This window comes from Mastigoproctus giganteus, chromosome 3 (assembly GCF_048544385.1).
Source record: "Mastigoproctus giganteus isolate SK-2022 chromosome 3, ASM4854438v1, whole genome shotgun sequence".
In the NCBI taxonomy this organism is placed as follows: domain Eukaryota; kingdom Metazoa; phylum Arthropoda; class Arachnida; order Uropygi; family Thelyphonidae; genus Mastigoproctus; species Mastigoproctus giganteus.
Window position 1 is genome coordinate 68,963,540 of NC_143577.1, and position 19,680 is coordinate 68,983,219.

Consider the following 19,680-nt stretch of genomic DNA (forward strand, 5'->3'; position numbering starts at 1 on the left):
TTGACCAGCGGTAAAATTTTTCAACTAAAGTTGTCATAGCATAAGACAATAGTTGCTGGAGCCATCCTAGAGGCAGAGTTTTGAGGATTAAACTCCTGAACTTTGACCACTTTTTTTTTTTTTTTTTTTTTTTTGAGAGATGTCATTCATACAATCCGCAGTTGTAATTTTAAAAAATGCTTAAACTTGCAAATTTTCTTTGTTCAATAAAAAAAAAATGAATGTATAAATAAATATAACTTTCATTTCTTATTAGCTGGACATATTTTTTCTCATATTTATCGTTATCAGGTATGCTGTAATATTAGCATTTGATGTTAAAGTGGAAAGAGATGCGCAAGAACTGGCTGACAGTCAAGGTGTAAAAATTTTCCAAGCTGATATAATCTACCATTTATTTGACAAATTCACAGCATATAGAAAAGAACTAAAGCAGAAAAAACGTGATGAAGTAAAACATATGGCTGTGTTTCCCTGCAAGTTAAAAGTTCTTCCTCAGTATATCTTTAACAGTAGAGATCCCATTGTTATGGGAGTTACAATAGAAGCAGGAATTATAAAAGAAGGCACACCTCTATGCGTTCCTTCTCGAGAAGTAAGTATTTGTTGTTATATTCTTATAATGCATCTTAAATAAAATTTGAGCTTTGGAAAATTGTGTTTGGGTGTGGGTATGTGTAAAATAAACTGATACTGGAAAGGTATTAATAATATATTTCTAAGTTATGTTTTAGGAGCAAATGAAGCCAGAGCAAGTAAACGTATATAAAATTCATTAAGAAAGGTGTTTTGATTTAAATTAAGCCTAAAGAAAAGTAATGGCAGGGGAGGGGAGTATTTATTTATAAGTTGGTTAGTATTAGAACTTATCACAAATATGTATATTTAGAAACATTAGGTGTTACTGATGTTTACAAGTTCCTAATAAATTGAAAGTCATCAGTTGAGAGACTTGCTTATGTTATTTTATTGAATGTAGATGCAGATCAGTCATTTATATCCTCTAAATCAGGATTGGTGATTTGCTAACTTTATTAATCACCATCAAATTATGATGGTGGTTCAAGGTTGACTTGGACTTTACAGGCTTTTTTTTATACAGGAAACACATACACACAATTACTCCTTTCAAGGTATTAGCATTAGTAGAGGCATTTGATGCAAGAAAGCAAGCTTACGCAGCATCAGCCAAAAAAAACCCACTTCCACTTCACCCCTCTGTTCGTTCAAAATACCTGTCCAGCTGAGCCTTAAACTTATTTAGGCTAGCAACCTCCACCACAAGGGATGGAAGTCTGTTCCACCAACCAACCACCCGCTGGCTAAAGGCAAATTTCCGCACGTCTATCCTACATCTGTCTTTCCTCAATTTGAATTTATGCCCTCTCAGGTGATTTTTCTGAGCAAGAGGAAGAATCCCATCAGCATTGAGCATGCTTAAACCATTCAAGGCTTTATACACCTCTATCAGATCACCTCGCTGGTGCCTAGTCTCCAGACACAGTAATTTGCAAAACTTAAGCCTTTCTTCGTAAGAGCACCCCTTTGTTCCATTCACTAATCTTGTTGCCCTTCTCTGTACTCGTTCCAGCAGCTCTACATCCTTCTTGAAATGAGGCCTCCAGACCTGTATACAGTACTCTAGGTGTGGCCTGACCATTGCCTTATACAATGGAATAATCACCTCCTTATCCCTGCTGGAAAAATTCCTGTATATCATTGACAATACTCCATGAGCTACTCTTGCAGCCCATCTGCACTGCTCAGAGAACTTCATATCTGCCTGCACAACCACCCCCAAGTCCCTTTCATTCTCTACCACTGTCAGTGTAGTACCACAGAGTTGATACGTTGCTCTGGGGTTGCTGTTTCCCATGTGTAGTACTTTACATTTGTCAATGTTAAACTTCATTTGCCACCTCTCAGCCCATCTGCTCAACCTTTCCAGATCCTGTTGCAGCAGCATAGTGTCAGTAGTGTTCTTGACAACCCTGCCAACCTTTGTATCGTCTGCAAACTTGGACATTAAGCTTGATATACCATCATCAATATCATTTATAAATACAGAAAACAATAATGGACCCAGCACTGAGCCCTGAGGGACTCCACTAATAACATTAGTCCACGATGAGCAGTGTCCATTGATTACCACTCTCTGTCTTCTCCCCCTCAACCACCCCTTTATCCATAGCAGCAATTTGCCTCCAATGTCACACTGCTCCAATTTGTGTAGCAGTCTTCCATGTGCAACAGTATCAAAAGCCTTTCTAAGATCCAAGTATATAATATCAAAGTTATTCCCTGCATCCAGTTCTTTTGTGACTGCATCATAGTATCCAATCAAGTTGGTCAGGCAAGACTTCCCCTTAACAAAACCATGCTGTGTCTGAACTATAACTGAAGTCTTGTCTAAATGATCCTGCAGTGCTTCTTTAACCAGTGCCTCCATTAATTTTCCTGGAACAGAAGTTAAGCTCACAGGTCTCTAATTACTTGTGTCAGCCTTTGATCCTCCTTTTTATTTTGATCCTCCATTTGCACATTTCCAGTCTATGGGTACCTCCCCTGAGTCCAAGGAAGCTCTCATAATTGTGGCTAAGGGTTTGCTTACTTCCTTTGCTGCCTCCTTTAATATAACTGGATAGATCCCATCCACCCCGGGTGCCTTTCTTGTGTTTATCTTCAACAGTTTCTCCTCCACTTTACTCCCAGTTATTTCAAGATTCTGTAGCTTACTGCTAGAGTTGAATACACCTCTGGCATTCCACTTGCTGAAAGGGGAATGCCAGACTGTATTCTTTCCTATATACTTGATGCATTTATTCAATCATCATTTCAAAGTACTGATACTGTTAGTACAGGAAGATGTAAACTGATTACAAGACAATTTTCTATCTATTTGGAATTTGTCCTCTCAAATGCTCTTTCATTGACTGAAACAAGTGAAAGTCACAGGTAGATTGCCCACGGTTGTCAGAGTCAGTCCTCAGAGTAAAACAGAATGCACTGTTTGTTTTCTTGCAGTAGGATGATTTAACAGTTTCCCTGGCCTTTTTGCAATTTGTGTAGAGCACATCATTCCCTAGCAGGTTGTAGTACTATGCTTTAATTTTCAGATCTCATGACAGAAAAGTGATGTGCATTACTTCTGTAAACCAAAAGACTGGTTATGACTATTGAATTTTCTGGATGGTGGGGAGTCTGTGTGGCACCACTTTATGCTGGATTGCTTTTACTCAGGAGTGAAATCGTCAAATATTTACTGAAGACTGCATCCATCTTATTTTCTGATTCAAATAACAAAAATGTATAAATACAGCAGTGCAAAAAAGTACGTGTACCCATTGCACGCATACTTTTTTGAACATCAAGTAACCAGCCACAAATAATTATTTGCACACTTTCAGTGCATATGTGCAGTATAGATGTAGTTCTTGATTTCCAGAATCAGTTCCTCAGTGAAACAAGTGTTCACAATGCTCACACCTGTCAGCTTAACCTGAGCATGTGGGCATTTAGTAACTGCTTTCTGGCCTCTGAAAACTTGTCATTGATCTCATACATGGTAGGAGTTCCGACATACTGTGCACGTAACATTCACGGAAGTTCAGTGTGTTTCATGTTCTTTTTTCACTAAAAATATGACAATACAGTGTTGTTCTATACTTGGAGTTACAGGGTCCAATGCCATCTTGCATCATCTGCCTTGCAGACTCTGGTAGAAAGAAGTAAGAGCAGTGTTGTCGTGACCCCCCCCCCCATTAAAAATTGATTTTGTTATAACATTCTAATTTAAAGCTCTGACATTCTAATTTAAATTCTCTCTTTTGTTTGCCTACTTCAATACATCGGAATTTTATCTACACAGAGCTACTGCTACTGCCCAGCCACCCAAACTGGACTTAAATAATACTGAAATACTATGAAACTACAATAATACTTTCATGGTCCACTTGGATAGAGCACATTCCAAGACACCCAGATGCCTTTAAATCAAAACTGTGTTAATAATCTTACCTGCATCCAATGACACTCATCACAATAGAAAGTAATTTTTGCCACCCTGGCCACCTCTTTATCAATAATGGTATATTATCTGTAGCCCCTGCAGAGAATATATCATTATTATATTACAGAAGTATAGAATACCACAGAAAACTCATTTCACTAGAACATTATCCTTGAAACAACTATATTCTTGAATCAGCTACTGAAATTGTACACTCCCCTGATCCTTGCAATTGCCTCACAGTATAAACAGAAAATTTATCCGATTAGAATCTAATGTGTATTATAAATCTGAAAGTGAAACTGAAACAAAGGTTTGGTTTTATAACCCCAAGTATTACTGTTGCTGTTATGTATTCTCAGTTTTCATGGTTTTAGCCTAACAGTAACTTGTAGAAGTGTTTTTTACCTTGTGGTTGAGATGAATGAAATGAGAACACAGTGAGGATGCTCCTGGAATTGGTAGGATGAAAAAGAGAAAAGACATGCATTTACTTCTGAAGAAAAAGTGAAAATAATAAGAGCCGAAAGTGGTGAAGGCATGGGTTAGAGCAGCATTTTTCAAACTGTGTTCCATGGAACACTAGTGTTCCGAAAAAATCATAATTAATAATTTAAAAAATAAAATTTTTGCATATTTGTGCGGACACCACTTTTGTATCATTATAATTTTTAACTTTATTGTTTTTTGGTTATTAATATGTTGGCATAGACTAATAATCAAATAGACTGTGGTACACTTTATTTTGGCGGGCTTTTGCATAGAGAAGTATGCGTTGAGGCAATGACATCTACTAAAAAGTAGCAATGTAGTGATCTAATATGCCATTCATATGCGATTTAGCCTGGAGTATACGGGTTGAAGGAGATAGGGAAGCGAACCAATATCATAATTAAACTCGCTTCCTTGTTTATTTATTTTTTATTTTTTGATAATTATCAGTATTTCAAAAGACTATTATTAAAATAAATGACCATGGATTTGTGGTTGAAAAAAGGAACTTTAAAATGAGAAGCAAATACTTCTAGTATTGCAACTGTGGTCGATGAAAAGGAACACAATATTGTCACACTTCAAAGTGAGGATGAATGATCGCAGCCTTTTGTTCCCCAAAAATTCAAAGTGAAAAAAAAACAGGAACCAACTAATAAAAGACCAAAATGAAAATATGATGACAGTTATTTGAATCTCGGCTTTACATGTGTTGGAAATAAAGATGCTCCTGATGCACGGTGCGTCATATGTAATAAAATATTCCAAACAGTTCTTTGGCTCCCACTAAACTTGTTTCGTAAGTGTTCCGTAAATATATGTGTTCTGTCAATATACTGCGAGATGAGAAGTGTTTCGTGACTAAAAAAGTTTGGGAAACGTTGGGTTAGAGTGATCAGCCATGAGTTCAAGTTAGCTCTATTGAACAGTAAGTTTGATAGTCAAGGATAAAGAGCCAGTTACTTCCACTTGTGTGTGTGTAGTAGCATAATGGAAAAATCGAGAGTCCTTAGAAAATATGAATTGATGAAAAATATATGCATAAAAAATCAAATTATTTGCAATCTTTGGGAACATATTTTGGCAAGTTACATTCAAAGAAGAAAGAATTAATGTAAGGTGGTCCTTTGTTGGGGAATCAACAAGTGCACAAAGAAGCGAGTGTGAAATATAACAAATTATCACAAGTCACTCTTGGTGTTTTAATAATTCCTCATAGTAATGATGAGTGTCAGAGATACTTAAACAGGTAGGGGGGGGGTGAATTCAGATCTCTTTTCTGGTGAAGCTTGGAAATGCCCTTAACAGCCAAACTAGTAGTGCCATTATTACAAACAAAACTTTGGCTCACTCAGTCTGTTACAGTATCTTTTTTGAAGCAATCATAATCAGTTGATATCTAACAGTCGAACCAAACAGAAATCAACATGCAGAAAAATGTTAGGTAGCATTTTTCTAATATTTAAAAGAATACTGTACCAGTAAACGATCATATGACTGTATTTTAATATAAAATATATATTTTGTCAGTGAATTTAATTTTTAGTGTGTGAACTTTGCTGTTTTCCTCATGCCTACAAATAAATTGGTAGTGATTCAATTGCCCAGTTTTTTTTTTTTTTTTTAATGTTAGGTATAAATAGTGCAGAAACAAATCACCTGAAAACTAAATACTACTAATACCACTATACTGAGCTACTGTTCTGCTATACTGTGAACTAGCAGTGAATTGCACTATACTGTGAACTAGCATTGAATTGGAGAGTGGGTGCGAGAGTACATGTGAATAGGCAAGTTTTTATGGCTCCAGTAAATAGAGCAGTTTTTGCTTTTTTATTGACTTAAATTGGCATATTAATTTATTTTTTAGAGTTGCTTTATATTCCTAGTAACAATACTTTAGTTTAAATTGAATTTAGATAGAGATTTTGTAGGTTATTACTTAGTATCGGTACGGGTATCAAATCCACATGTGGATTTGATACTCTTACTACTAAGTGGACAGGTTTTGCAGCTCCCGTGAACAAAAAGTTTTTAATTATACTTAGCCGCTTTATTGACTTAATTGTTAGATTAAATTATTTTCTATAAGTAGCTTATAGACCTAGTCAAGTTCTGTGGTTTATTTTGAATTTCGATAGCGCGATTTGGAAAGTAAATAATACCTCATGTCCGTAGATTAACCATTCGTAACTTGCCGCCATTGTTATAAGATACAACGTGTGCTAGCGTAAGATCATTGTCAATTGAATTGTACTTTTTTAACTAAATAAATATAGCAACCTAGTTATATTACAAACGTAACATCATAAATTAATACATATAAGTTGACAGGGGATAATAAAGTCATAACGTAACTCAGAGATAATATTCGATACCGGAATACACATATATAGTGTTATAACTGCATTGGGTTATAGGTTTAGGGTTATATAAAACATTAAAACATATAAAACCTAAAAAATTAAAATTTCAATACAAAATAAAAGTATTTTGTATTGAAATTTTATTGAACTTGAATAGAAATCATGACTCAGACCAGAGCAGCAAAGCAAAAGACTCAAACTAGTGGAAGTGCTGTAGCTGAGGGGAGAACTGAGAGGGGCAGTTATCCTCTGAATTGCAGTCTATTGAAATGCACTGCTTGTTTGATGTTTGTGGAGCAATCAGGAATGGGACATGATATTGCCAAGGGGAATAGGGGAATGTCTTTGTGTGTGTGTGCAATGTAAGGAGTGCGAGTAAATCAGGCGCCAACTCAGCATTGTTATGGGCTTATATGAGAGCTTGAAGGACAGGGTGGATGCCCTCGAAGAATTTAAATTGAGGGGCCCATCAAGCTTTCAGCTGCCCACATCAATGCCAGAGCTTGCACTTGAACATCACGCAACACAGTGGCAACCCCTAAGGCAGAATACGCTGGTCCCCTATTGTCAGGGAAACGGGAAACATATGCAAAAAGGATAGATGGGACAGGACCAGGATATGTCTGCCAGGGGTAAAGGTTGATAACGTGTTCCAGGAAAATTAATGGAGGCACTGGTTAAAGAAGCACTGCAGGATCATCTAGACAAGAATTCAGTTATAGCTCAGACACAGCATAGTTTTGTTAAGGGAAGGTCTTGCGTGACCAATTTGACTGGATACTATGATGTAGTCACAAAAGAACTGGATGCAGGGAATAACTTTGATATTATATATTTGGATCTTAGAAAAGCTTTTGATACTGTTGCACATGGAAGACTGCTGCACAAATTGGAGCAGTGTGGCATTGGAGGCAAATTGCTGCTGTGGATAAAGGGATGGTTGAGTGCCAGAAGACAGAGTGGTAATCAATGGACACTGCTCAACGTGGACTAATGTTATTAGTAGAGTTCAGTGTTGGGTCCGTTGTTGTTTTCTGTATTTATAAATGATATTGATGATGGTATATCAAGCTTAATGTCCAAGTTTGCAGACTATACAAAGGTTGGCAGGGTTGTTAAGGACACCACTGATGCTATGCTGCTGCAACAGGATCTGGAAAGGTTGAGCAGATGGGCTGAGAAGTCGCAAATGAAGTTTAACCTTGACAAAGGTAAAGTACTACATATGGGAAACAGTAACCCCAGAGCACCGTATCAACTCTGCGGTACTACACTGACAGTGGTAGAGAATGAAAAGAACGTGGGGGTAATTGTGCAGGTGGATATGAAGTTCTCTGAGCAGTGCAGACGAGCTGCAAGAGTAGCTCATGGTGTCTTGTCAATGATATACAGGAATTTCCCTAGCAGGGATAGGGAGGTGATTATTCCCTTGTATAAGGCAATGGTCAGGCCACACCTTGTGTACTGTATACAGGTCTGCAGGCCTCATTTCAAGAAGGCTGTAGAGCTGCTGGAACTAGTACAGAGAAGGGCAACAAGATTAGTGAATGGAACAAAGGGTTGCTCTTACGAAGAAAGGCTTAAGTTTTGCAAATTACAGAGTCTGGAGACTAGGCACCTGCGAGGTGATCTGATAGATAAGGCCCTAATTGGTTTAGCATGCTCAATGCCGATGGGATTCCTCCTCTTGCTCAGAATAATCACCTCAGAGAGCATAAATTCAAATTGAGGAAAGACAGATGTAGGATAGATGTGTGGAAATTTGCCTTTAGCCAGCGGATAGTTGGTTGGTGGAACACTTCCATCACTTGTTGTTGAGGTTGATAGCCTAAACAAATTTAAGGCTCAGCTGGACAGGTATTTTGAACGAATGGAGGGGTGAAATGGGAGTGGTGTTTTTTTTTTTTTTTTGGCTGATGCTGCATAAGCTTGCTTTCTTGCATCATATGCTTCTATTAATGCTAATGCTAATGGAAAATTAATCAGATATAAGCTGTGCAGAACTGGAATTTGTGGAGTACAATGTGTACAGAAAGGATAGACAGGACAGGAAGGGAGCAGGGGTTATGCTGTTAGTTAAGAACACATAAAATCTAAGAAAGAGCATCCAATTCATATAGGTGGACAATGCAATGTTGAGTCTGTTTGGTGTGACATAAGCACTGGGAAAGTAAAAATGAGAGTAGGTGTGTGTTTATAGACCTAATGAATCTGATGAGTATAATGAGCAATTGTGCAGAGAAATAGTGGGCCAGTAAATCAGTGTCTTAAAATGGGGGATTTTAATTTCCCAGATATTGACTGGAAATTGTGGGTTGGTCACTCACACACTAGCAAGGCTTTTGTGGATTTATTGGATGATTGCTTTCTACAGCAGCATATGGGGAGGCAACTAGAGGGAGTGATTCTTCATGCATCAACAATCTGCAGATAAAGGAACCACTAGGTGGCAGTGATCACAGTGTGCTGAAGTGGGATTTACTCAAATAGGTAACTAACATCAAGGGTAAATGGAATGATTTTTGCTTTCGTAAAGGCGACTACTTTGGGACCAACTGATGATGTTACCAACAGCAAATTCAAAATCGTAAGCAGTCAAAGAATTAATCTTGGCTTTTCATACCAACAAAGAAATATTGTTCAAGATTGTTCAGCTTTCTGAGGACGAGAGTTACCGGTGTGGACGTGCCTTTCTGCCGCTCTTGGAACAGAGAAGTTTTTTCTGATTTATTTTCTGCTTTATTAATTTAAATTGACATATTAACTTATTTTCTAGAGTAGCTTTATATTCCTATTTACGGTACTTAAGTTTAAAGTAACTTAGATAGAGATTTTGTAGGTATTACTTAGTATCGGAAAGGGTATCAAATCCACGTGTTTACCGTTCGTAAATAGCCGCCATTGTAACGGGAAAATTAATCAGTAAAATCTATTAATCTTGTCAAACTTCATTGGCAATTAAATTGTACTTTTAACTATACATATAACCACTTAGGTTACGTAACATAAATAATTAGTAAAAATAAATAATTAATACATAACTTGATACGGAAGTTATATAAAGGGATTTCGTAGATAACACTCGTTACTGAAACATAAATATAGCGTTATAACTGTGTTGGGATACAAGTTTAGGATTTAATTTTGTACTGAAATTGAAATTTTATTGAAAGTAAATCGAAATCATGACTCAAACCAGAGCAGCAAAGCAAAAGGCTCAAGCTAATGGGAATGCTGTGGCTCAGAGGAGAACTGAGGGGGCCAGCTGCTGCCTGAATCACAGCCTTTTAAGATGCACTATTTGCTTGATGTTGGCGGAGCAGTCAGGTATGGGACATGATACTGCCATGGGGGATGTCTTTGTATGTGCGCGATGCAAGGAGTGTAAGGAAATCAGGCAACAACTCAGCGTTGTTATGGGCCTATATGAGAGCTTGAAGGACAGGGTGGATGCCCTCGAAGGATTACAAGTGAGGGGCCCATCAAGCTCTCAGCTGCCCACACCAATGCCAGAGCTTGCACTTGGTCATCGCGCAACACAGCGGCAACCCTCAAGGCAGAATGCCTGGTCCCAAATTAACTAGTAGTTGTTGGTGACTCTATTGTCAGGGAAACGGGAAATATGCTTTGTAAAAAGGATAGGTGGAGCAGGACCAGGGTATGTCTGCCAGGGTTAAAGGTTGATGATGTTGTAGAACGGATATCATCTTTTAAGGGCACAAAAGGTGATGTAGTTGTACACGTTGGCACTAATGATATTAAGAGTAGGAGACTGGCGGAATTACTTAACAAGTACAGGTCACTGATGAAAAAAAGCCGTGAATTAGGGTTGAATTTGAAAGTGTCTGCAATTCTGCCCAGACATGATAGGAGGGAGTATATGATGAGAGTCCTGTCGATCAATTCGGCCCTGGAAAGATTGTGCAGGGCTCAAGGGGTAGAATTTTTTCAGCCTGGTCTGTACTTGTTAACAGGAGAGACTGCTTCTACAGGGATGGGATACACTTAAATAGAAAGGGTGCAAGAATGTTTGCTGATGCTGTCGAGGCAGTGTTAAGTGGGTCCGAAAACTACTAGATTGGGGGGGATACAAGGACTAATAGATTAACAGCAGCCACTGGCAGAGGAGAAAGTGATTCTTGCACTGCTTCTATTGGAATGAGCGGCAGCCTGGAAAATAAGATGCAGGATATTTCAGAGACTGCTGGGAATCATGGGGGTACAAGTGAACACATGGGTTGTGTTAGGGTGGCTAAGAGGAAGAGCTGGTGCATGTATACTTGCGTGTACACCAATGCTAGGAGTTTAGTAAATAAATTTGATGAATTTGAGGTATTGCTCAAAACATCAAAGGCAGATATTGTTGGGATTTCAGAGACATGGTGTCACACAGATATAAGGAATGCAGAACTGGAATTTGGGGAGTACAATGTCTACAGAAAGCATAGACAGGATAGGAAGGGAGGAGGGGTAACGCTATTAGTTAAGGAACACATAAAATCCAAGGAAGTGAAGCCAGTCGACATCGCTAGACAGTGCAGTGTCGAGTCAGTTTGGTGTGCCATAAGCACTGGGAGATCAAAATTGAGAGTAGGAGTGTGCTATCGGCCTAATGACTCTGATGAGTATAATAAGAAACTGTACAGAGAAATAGTGAGCCAGTAAATCAGAGAGTCTTATAATGGGGAATTTTAATTTCCCAGATATTGACTGGAATTTGGGGGCTGGTCACTCACACAATAGCAAGCCTTTTGTGGATTTATTGGATGATTGTTTTCTACATCAGCATGTTCGGGAGTCAACTAGAGGGAGTAATACTCTTGATTTGATTATCAGTAATGATTCTTCATGCATTAAGAATCTGCAGATAAATGAACCACTAGTTGGCAGTGATCACAGTGTTCTGAAGTGGGAGTTACTCAAAGAGGTAACTACTATTAGGGGTAATGGGAAGGGGTATTCCTTTCGTAAAGGTGACTACGATGGACTGAGACAGTATTTAAATTCTGTACAGTGGGATCAACTGATGATGTTACCAACAGCAAATTCAAAATGGGAAGCATTCAATGAACTTATCTTGGAAGCTACTAGGCTTTAGATACCAACTAAGAAATATTGTTCAAGTTTTAGGCCTAAATGGATGTCAGATGAACTAATATGCATATGGCAGAGAAGAAAAATGCATGGGATACATACAAATTATCACGTGACACAAAAGCCTAAATAAATAGATACAAAATAAATAGAAGCCTAAATGATAGATACAAGTTGATCTGTAACCAAGTTACAAAGGAGGTTAGGCAGGCGAAGGCAGATTACGAGAGATCCTTGGCAAGGGATGCGAAGAAAAACAGCAAAGAGTTCTTTACTTATGTAAATTTTGGAAGGAAGGGGATGAATCAGATTGGTCCACTTGATATCGATGGGTCAACTGTTGATGACCCTGCTCAGGTAGCTAACAAACTAAATGAATATTTTGCATTGACATTCACACGTGAGGAGTTATTCAGCGAGGGGACTGCCAGAGGTGTATTCAACTCTAACAGTAAGCAAGAGAATCTTGTAATAACTGAGAGTAAAGTGGAGGAGAAATTGTTGAAGATAAACACAAGAAAGGCACCTGGGGTGGATGGGATCTATCCAGTTATATTAAAGGAGGCAGCAAAGGAAGTAAGCAAACCCTTAGCCATAATTATGAGAGGTACCCATGGACTGGAGATGAGCAAATGTGACCCCAATTCACAAGGGAGGATCAAAGGCTGACACAAGAAATTATAGACCTGTTAGTTTAACTTCTGTTCCAGGTAAATTAATGGAGGCACTGGTTAAAGAAGCACTGCAGGATCATCTAGACAAGACTTCAGTTATAGCTCGGACACAGCATGATTTTGTTAAGGGGAAGTCTTGCCTGACCAATTTAATTGGATACTATGATGCAGTGACAAAAGAACTGGATGCAGGGAATAACTTTGATATTATATACTTGGATCTTACAAAGGCTTTTGATACTGTTACACTTGGAAGACTGCTGCCCAAATTGGAGCAGTGTGGCATTGGAGGCAAATTGCTGCTATGGATAAAGGGGTGGTTGAGGGGGAGAAGACAGAGAGTAGTAATCAATGGACACTGCTCATCGTGGACTAATGTGGAATTAGTCCACGTGGAATCCCTCAGGGTTCAGTATTGGGTCCTTTATTGTTTTCTGTATTTATAAATGATATTGATGATGGTATATCAAGCTTAATGTCCAAGTTTGCAGACGATACGAAGGTTGGCAGGTTGTCAAGGACACTACTGACACTACAGCAGTGCGTAGCACACGCTTCTTGATTAGACCGGGGTTCGAACCCGTCACCACCAAATACGGAGGATGCGGAAAGGTCATTCAGGGAATGACCACCGCATATCCCGGAGCAATATGGCCTTAGTTGCTAATGCTCCTAAAAACCAAATAACAAACAAACAAACAAACTACTGACACTATGCTGCTGCAGCAGTATCTGGAAAGGTTGAGCAGATGCGCTGAGAGGTGGCAAATGAAGTTTAACATTGACAAATGTAAAATACTACATATGGGAAACAGCAACCCCAGAGCAACGTATCAAATCTGTGGTACTACACTGACAGTGGTAGAGAATGAAAGGGACTTGGGGGTGGTTGTGCAGGCAGATATGAAGTTCTCTGAGCAGTGCAGATGGGCTGCAAGAGTAGCTCATGGTGTATTGTCAATGATATATAGGAATTTTTCCAGCAGGGATAAGGAGGTGATTATTCCATTGTATAAGGCAATGGTCAGGCCACACCTAGAGTACTGCATACAGTCCTGGAGGCCTCATTTCAAGAAGGATGTAGAGCTGTTGTGACGAGTACAGAGAACGGCAACAAGATTAGTGAATGGAACAAAGGGGTGCTCTTACGAAGAAAGGCTTAAGTTTTGCGAATTACAGTGTCTGGAGACTAGGCACCAGCGAGGTGATCTGATAGAGGTGTACAAAGCCTTGATTGGTTTGAGCATGCTCAATGCTGATGGGATTCTTCCTCTTGCTCAGAATAATCACCTGAGAGGGCATAAATTCAAATTGAGGAAAGACAGATGTAGGATAGATGTGCGGAAATTTGCCTTTAGCCAGTGGGTGGTTGGTAGGTGGAACAGACTTCCATTCCTTGTCATGGAAGTTGATAGCCTAAATAAGTTTTAAGGCTCAGCTGGACAGGTATTTTGAATGAACAGAGGGGTGAAGTGGAAGTGGTTATTTTTTATTTATTTGTTTTACTTTATTTTTTTTTTTTTTTTGGCTGATGCTGCATAAGCTTTCTTTCTTGCATCAAATGCCTCTACTAATGCTAATGCTAAGATTTAGGCCTAAATGGATGTCAGATGTCAACGTGTGACACAGAAGCCTATGATAGATATAAGCTGGTCTGTAACCAAGTTACAAAGGAGGTTAGGCAGACCAAAGCAGTCGATGGTTCAACTGTTGATGATCCTGCTCAGGTAGATAACAAACTAAATGAATATTTTGCATCTTCTTTCACACATGAGGAGTTATTCAGGGAGGAGAATGTCAGAGGTGTATTCAACTCTGGCAGTTAGCTAGATAATCTTGTAATAACTGAGAGTAAAGTAGAGGAGAAATTGTTGAAGATAAACATAAGAAAGGCACCTGGGGTGGATTGAATCTATCCAGTTATATTAAATGAGGTGGCAAAGGAAGTAAGCAAACCCTTAGCCATAATAATGAGAGCTTCCCGGGACTAAGGGGAGGTACCCATGGACTGGAGATGTGCAAATGTGACCCCAATCCACAAGGCACAATCAAAAGGAGACAGGTAATTACAGACTTGTTAGATTAATTTCTGTTCCATGGAAATTAATGGAGGCACTGGTTAAAGAAGCATTGCAGGATAATCTAGGGGAAGTCTTGTCTGACAAATTTGATTGGATATTATGATGTAGTCACAATGGAATTGGATGTAAACAGTAACTTTGATATCATATATTTGGATATTAGAAAGGCCTTTGATACTGTTGAACATAGAAGACTGCTGCACAAAATTGGAGCAGTGTGGCATTGGAGGCAAATTGCTGCTATGGATAAAGGGATGGTTGCGTGGGAGAAGACAGAGTGGTAATCAGTGGACACTGCTCTTTGTGGACTAATGTTATTAGTGGAGTCCTTCAGGGTTCAGTGTTGGATCCATTGTTGTTTCTTATATTTATAAATGATATTGATGATGGTATATCAGGCTTAATGTCCAAGTTTGCAGACGATACAAAGGTTTGCAGGGTTATTAAGGACACTAATGACAGTACACTGCTGCAACAGGATCTGGAAAGGTTGAGCAGATGGGCTGAGAGGTGGCAAATGAAGTTTAACATTGACAAATGTAAAGTACTACATATGGGAAACAGCAACCCCAGAGCAATGTATCAACTCTGTGGTACTGCATTGACAGTGGTAGAGAATGAAAGGGACCTGGGGGTGGTTGTGCAGGCAGATATGAAGTTTTCTGAGGAGTGCAGACGGGCTGCAAGAGTAGCTCATGCTGTCTCGTCAATGATATACAGGAATTTTTCTAGCAGGGATAAGGAGGTGATTATCCCCTTGTATAAGGCAATGATCAGGCCATACCTTGAGTACTGTATACAGGTCTGGAGGCCTCATTTTAAGAAGGATGTAGAGCTGCTGGAACGAGTACAGAGAAGGGCAACAAGATTAGTGAATGGAACAAAGGGTTGCTCTTACAAAGAAAGGCTTAAGTTTTGCAAATTACAGTGTCTGGAGACTAGGCACCTGGGATGTGATCTGACTGAGGTGTATAAAGCCTTGAACGGTTTGAGCATGCTCAATGCGGATGGGAATCTTCCACTTGCTCAGAATAATCGCCTGAGAGGGCATAAATTCAAATTGATGAAAGACAGTTGTAGGATAGATGTGCGGAAGTTTGCCTTTAGCCAGCGGATGGTTGATTGTTTAAACAAACTTCCATCTGTCATTGTAGAAGTTGATAGCTTACATAGAGTCAAGGCAGAACCTGACAAACATTTAGAATCTCACAAAATGAATGATTTTATGCATTGCAAATGGTAACAATGGTAACAATGGCATATTCTAGAAAATATATATTAAAACAGAAAAATTGGTGTTTGAAAATTATTAATGGAAGATAATGCTTAAGTCCAGCTGCCCTATTTCCCCCTCTTCCTTCTGCAGTCAAATTCACTCAGAAATATTCAAATGCAGATCTTTGAGGTTTTCTGTATTATTATCACATACATTATCTCATACATATTTAACTCTGCTGAGGTAGCAGTGCATTGGACCCCCCCATCCATCCACCATTAACCTCCTGTATTGAATGAGGTTTTGAACATGATTAAGACAAAAAGATCAGGGATGCAGAATCAGATCAGTGAGCCACTGCTGCACAAACATTCTTCCTTGATTTTCCAACAACAGAGATAAATGCTTAACAGCTCAAACTGACTCCATAGCTGCCAGCTCTCCAGGTTTACAGTGGAGAATCCATCTTTTTAACTCTATTTGAACTTTTCTCATGTCACTGTCGTAGCATAGTTTTGTTCTGTCTTTTTGCAGGAATGTAGTTATTCTCCATCTTTCTGTTTTCACAAAAATTAATGATTGCACCAAGCCGCAATAGTAGTGGCAAATGATGCAAGAAAGCAAAGTTATACAAATCAGCCTTAATTTGAATTTGTGTGCCTCACAGATGAGCAGAAGCAACGAAGAGTGTCGTCATGTGAAGGCTTCATCTAGACTTGTCAAGACAATCCTAATTTCCTCAACTGTATTGCCACTGGAGCTGAGTTTTTTTTGTTTCAGTGTGACCAAGAACCAAAGCATCAGACCATGCAGTGGACTTCAAAATCTTCACCAAGGCCCAAAATGTTTTGTTTACTCAAAGTCATGACAATGCTGATCATGTTTTTTGACAAACGGTGTGATGGAGAAGGAATTTGTACCTGAAAGGGAAAGAATCAAGGCTTGAAACCCATGTCCTGGATGAGGCTGCAATTTCGAAAATAAGCCAGCTGGCTCTTGTTGCATGACAATGCCTTCACCCATTCCACACTTGCTGTGAAGAAATTTCTGGTGAAACATGGTGTTGTACAGATCAACCATTCACCCTACACTTCCAATCTAACACTAGCTAAACATAAATAAAACTGTCCTCAAAGGAAAGTGATTTCAGGATGTTGAGAACCTAAAGAAAATATAACTGACAAATTGAAAATCATCTCTTTGGACACCTTTGCCGAGTCTTTTTAGAAACTTTTAGGATGGTGTAATAAGTGCAGTCAATCATGTAGTGATTACTTTGAACAAAAATAAAACAATAAAACCACTTTTGAGCTCCTTCACTTTGTGTGCTTTTTATTGCCACCCTTCATGTAATTTGAAAATGATCTAGTCGGTGATTATCCATGGATTTACTTTTGAAATGAATCACTCTTTTCCCACATGGATAGTGCAAAATAAGCATTTAATAAATTATGTCAAAGCATTTAATAAAAATGCTTTGACATAATTCCTAAACTTCCCAGATGTCATCAACATCCAGCAAGTATCTTGAAACATATCCTTAAATAGCAAGTTTAGGATTTAGGAAAGAGTACTCAATTAATAAACTAATTTTGCATTATTCATGTGATTTTCCATGTAAAGATTTTCCATGTATTGTAATATCTGGAAGAGATAGTACATCTACTCTATGTACGTAAGTAGATGTGATTTTTCAATTTAACGTAATGGGAAATGTTGTATAATTGGAAATTTGAAAACAAATAAACATAAGGACAGCATATACTCTATAAAAGTAAAATAAATGAAAAAATATATTATATCATTTCACAGTGGTGATGTTACCGTGATATGTGCCAAACATTTATTTTCACTTTTACTTGGTGCATTATGGTCTAAGTAGCCAGTGCACCATAAAAAAAATCAAATAATCAACTGTTTATTTGCTTTGTTTATCATAGCACATAATATAATCTTCTTGTGAGTTGTGCTGATCATTCAGGCACATTGTTCATAAATGTATTTCCCGATAGTGACGTAGCAAAAAATACAGTTGTGGAAAAACAAAAACAACAGGCATTACTAGTAAAATTGCTCAAATAAAGAAAGAAGTTGTGATGGCGCTGAAAAATGTTACATTTTTTGTTGCTATAGACAGTAATCAAAGTAGTTCCAAGCTGTATCCCATTGTGTTGACCTTTTATAAGGGTGGTTCAATAAAGAATTGCCCTGACCTAGCTGCAGAAGTACTAGCCTGTTGATTCTTGGCACAGGTTTTAGTCCTTCTCTACATAGCCACTGTGCAGATTTACACATTTTTCCCGTCAATAGATGAGGCTACGGATGCCGTTTTTGTACAAATGGTGAGGTTGGTCTTGGAACCATGACTGTGTTGCAGAAATGAGTGTCTTGTCGTCAGAGAATTGGGTCCCCCAAAGAAATGATTTGAGGGAAGGAAACAAGAAGTCCAATGGTGCAAGGACGGGTGAGTAGGCTGGATGGGACAGCATTTCATATTCACAAGTGGCCACTTGTGTTGTTGCAATTTCAGAAGTGTAAACTGGGGCATTGTCTTGAAGCATTCTCAGACCTTTGGACAGCATGCCATGCCTACATGTTTTGATTTTCTCCTGTAATTTTGTGAGTAGGTTGGCATAATAGGCACCTATAATTGTTCTACCTTTTGGCAGGTAATCAGTCATTATTACGCCTTTCTCATCCGAAAACACTGACGGCAAGACCTTTCCTGCTGATGCTTGGACCCTTACCTTCTTGGGGGGGTGGGGAACCAGGATGTGTCCAAATTTCATCATGAGTGTTATAGGAGAGAAAAAGTCTTTCTCATTTTTTTGGCACAGGGCTAACAACTCTTGTGATTTCTGTTGTCGATCAGCCTTCTGGAAACTACTCAATAATTGGGGAATCCATCTTGCACTCAATTTCCGTAAATGGAGTTGGTCATGAAGGACTGTTTCAACAGAGCCCACACTAATCTTCACCTCCGGGGACAATTCGTGCACAGATATCCGGTGATATCTGTGCATGATATCGAGCTGTCATAAATGGCTGAATGGGGATGACCTGGAATCGGCTCAGATTTTACCAATGTCCAACCACACCTAAACTGTCTATGCTAGTGCTTCACAATACCATAGGATGGGGCTTTATCCTTATATACAGCAATCATCTTCTCATAGATTGCTGTAGGAGATTTCCCCTTCACGAACAGATACCAGATTACAGCTCTGTAAGAGAAAAACAAATTAAGACACAGGGCTGAAATTTTACACCTTTAATACAGAGATATATATGATGCTACACACAAAATACCATGACTCTTCGATATGTGGAAGTAGGTGAGGGTGATTCTTTATTTTATTTTTTTTTTTATGAAAACCCCAAACACAAGAGGTATTAGAACCTATAGCACTTAGTACCATGCTTCGGTTGGAGGTTGAGAAAACAAAAGAAGATATTTGTTGACATTAGACTTGAACTTCTGTAGACTGTAATTTTCGAGAAATACGTATGAAGGAAGTTTGTTCCAGAAAACAGCAGTTGAAAGAATAAACGAGGAAGATGAAAAGTTGGTTCTGTGAGTAGGAAATTGGACAGTAAATGGATGTTGGCTGGTGGCGACACGTGTTTGGACTGTTGTGAAAGAGAGAGAGAAAGAGCGGGAACTATAGAAGCCAATTCAGAAGAACAGTGCCCACGGAGGTATCTGTAGAAAAGGCATGCATCAGAAACATTACGTCTATGAGACAGC

At 38.7% G+C, this 19,680-nt stretch overlaps 1 protein-coding gene across 1 annotated transcript in view; it reads left to right on the top strand.

The window, feature by feature from the left end:
- eIF5B (eukaryotic translation initiation factor 5B) overlaps positions 1-19,680 on the top strand; it is a 609,831-nt gene that overhangs the window by 537,243 nt on the left and 52,908 nt on the right. The window contains exon 21 of the mRNA XM_090369319.1: positions 292-595. Within this exon, the coding sequence (XP_090225445.1) occupies positions 292-595 (304 nt within the window). The remainder of the gene's footprint in view (positions 1-291; positions 596-19,680) is intronic.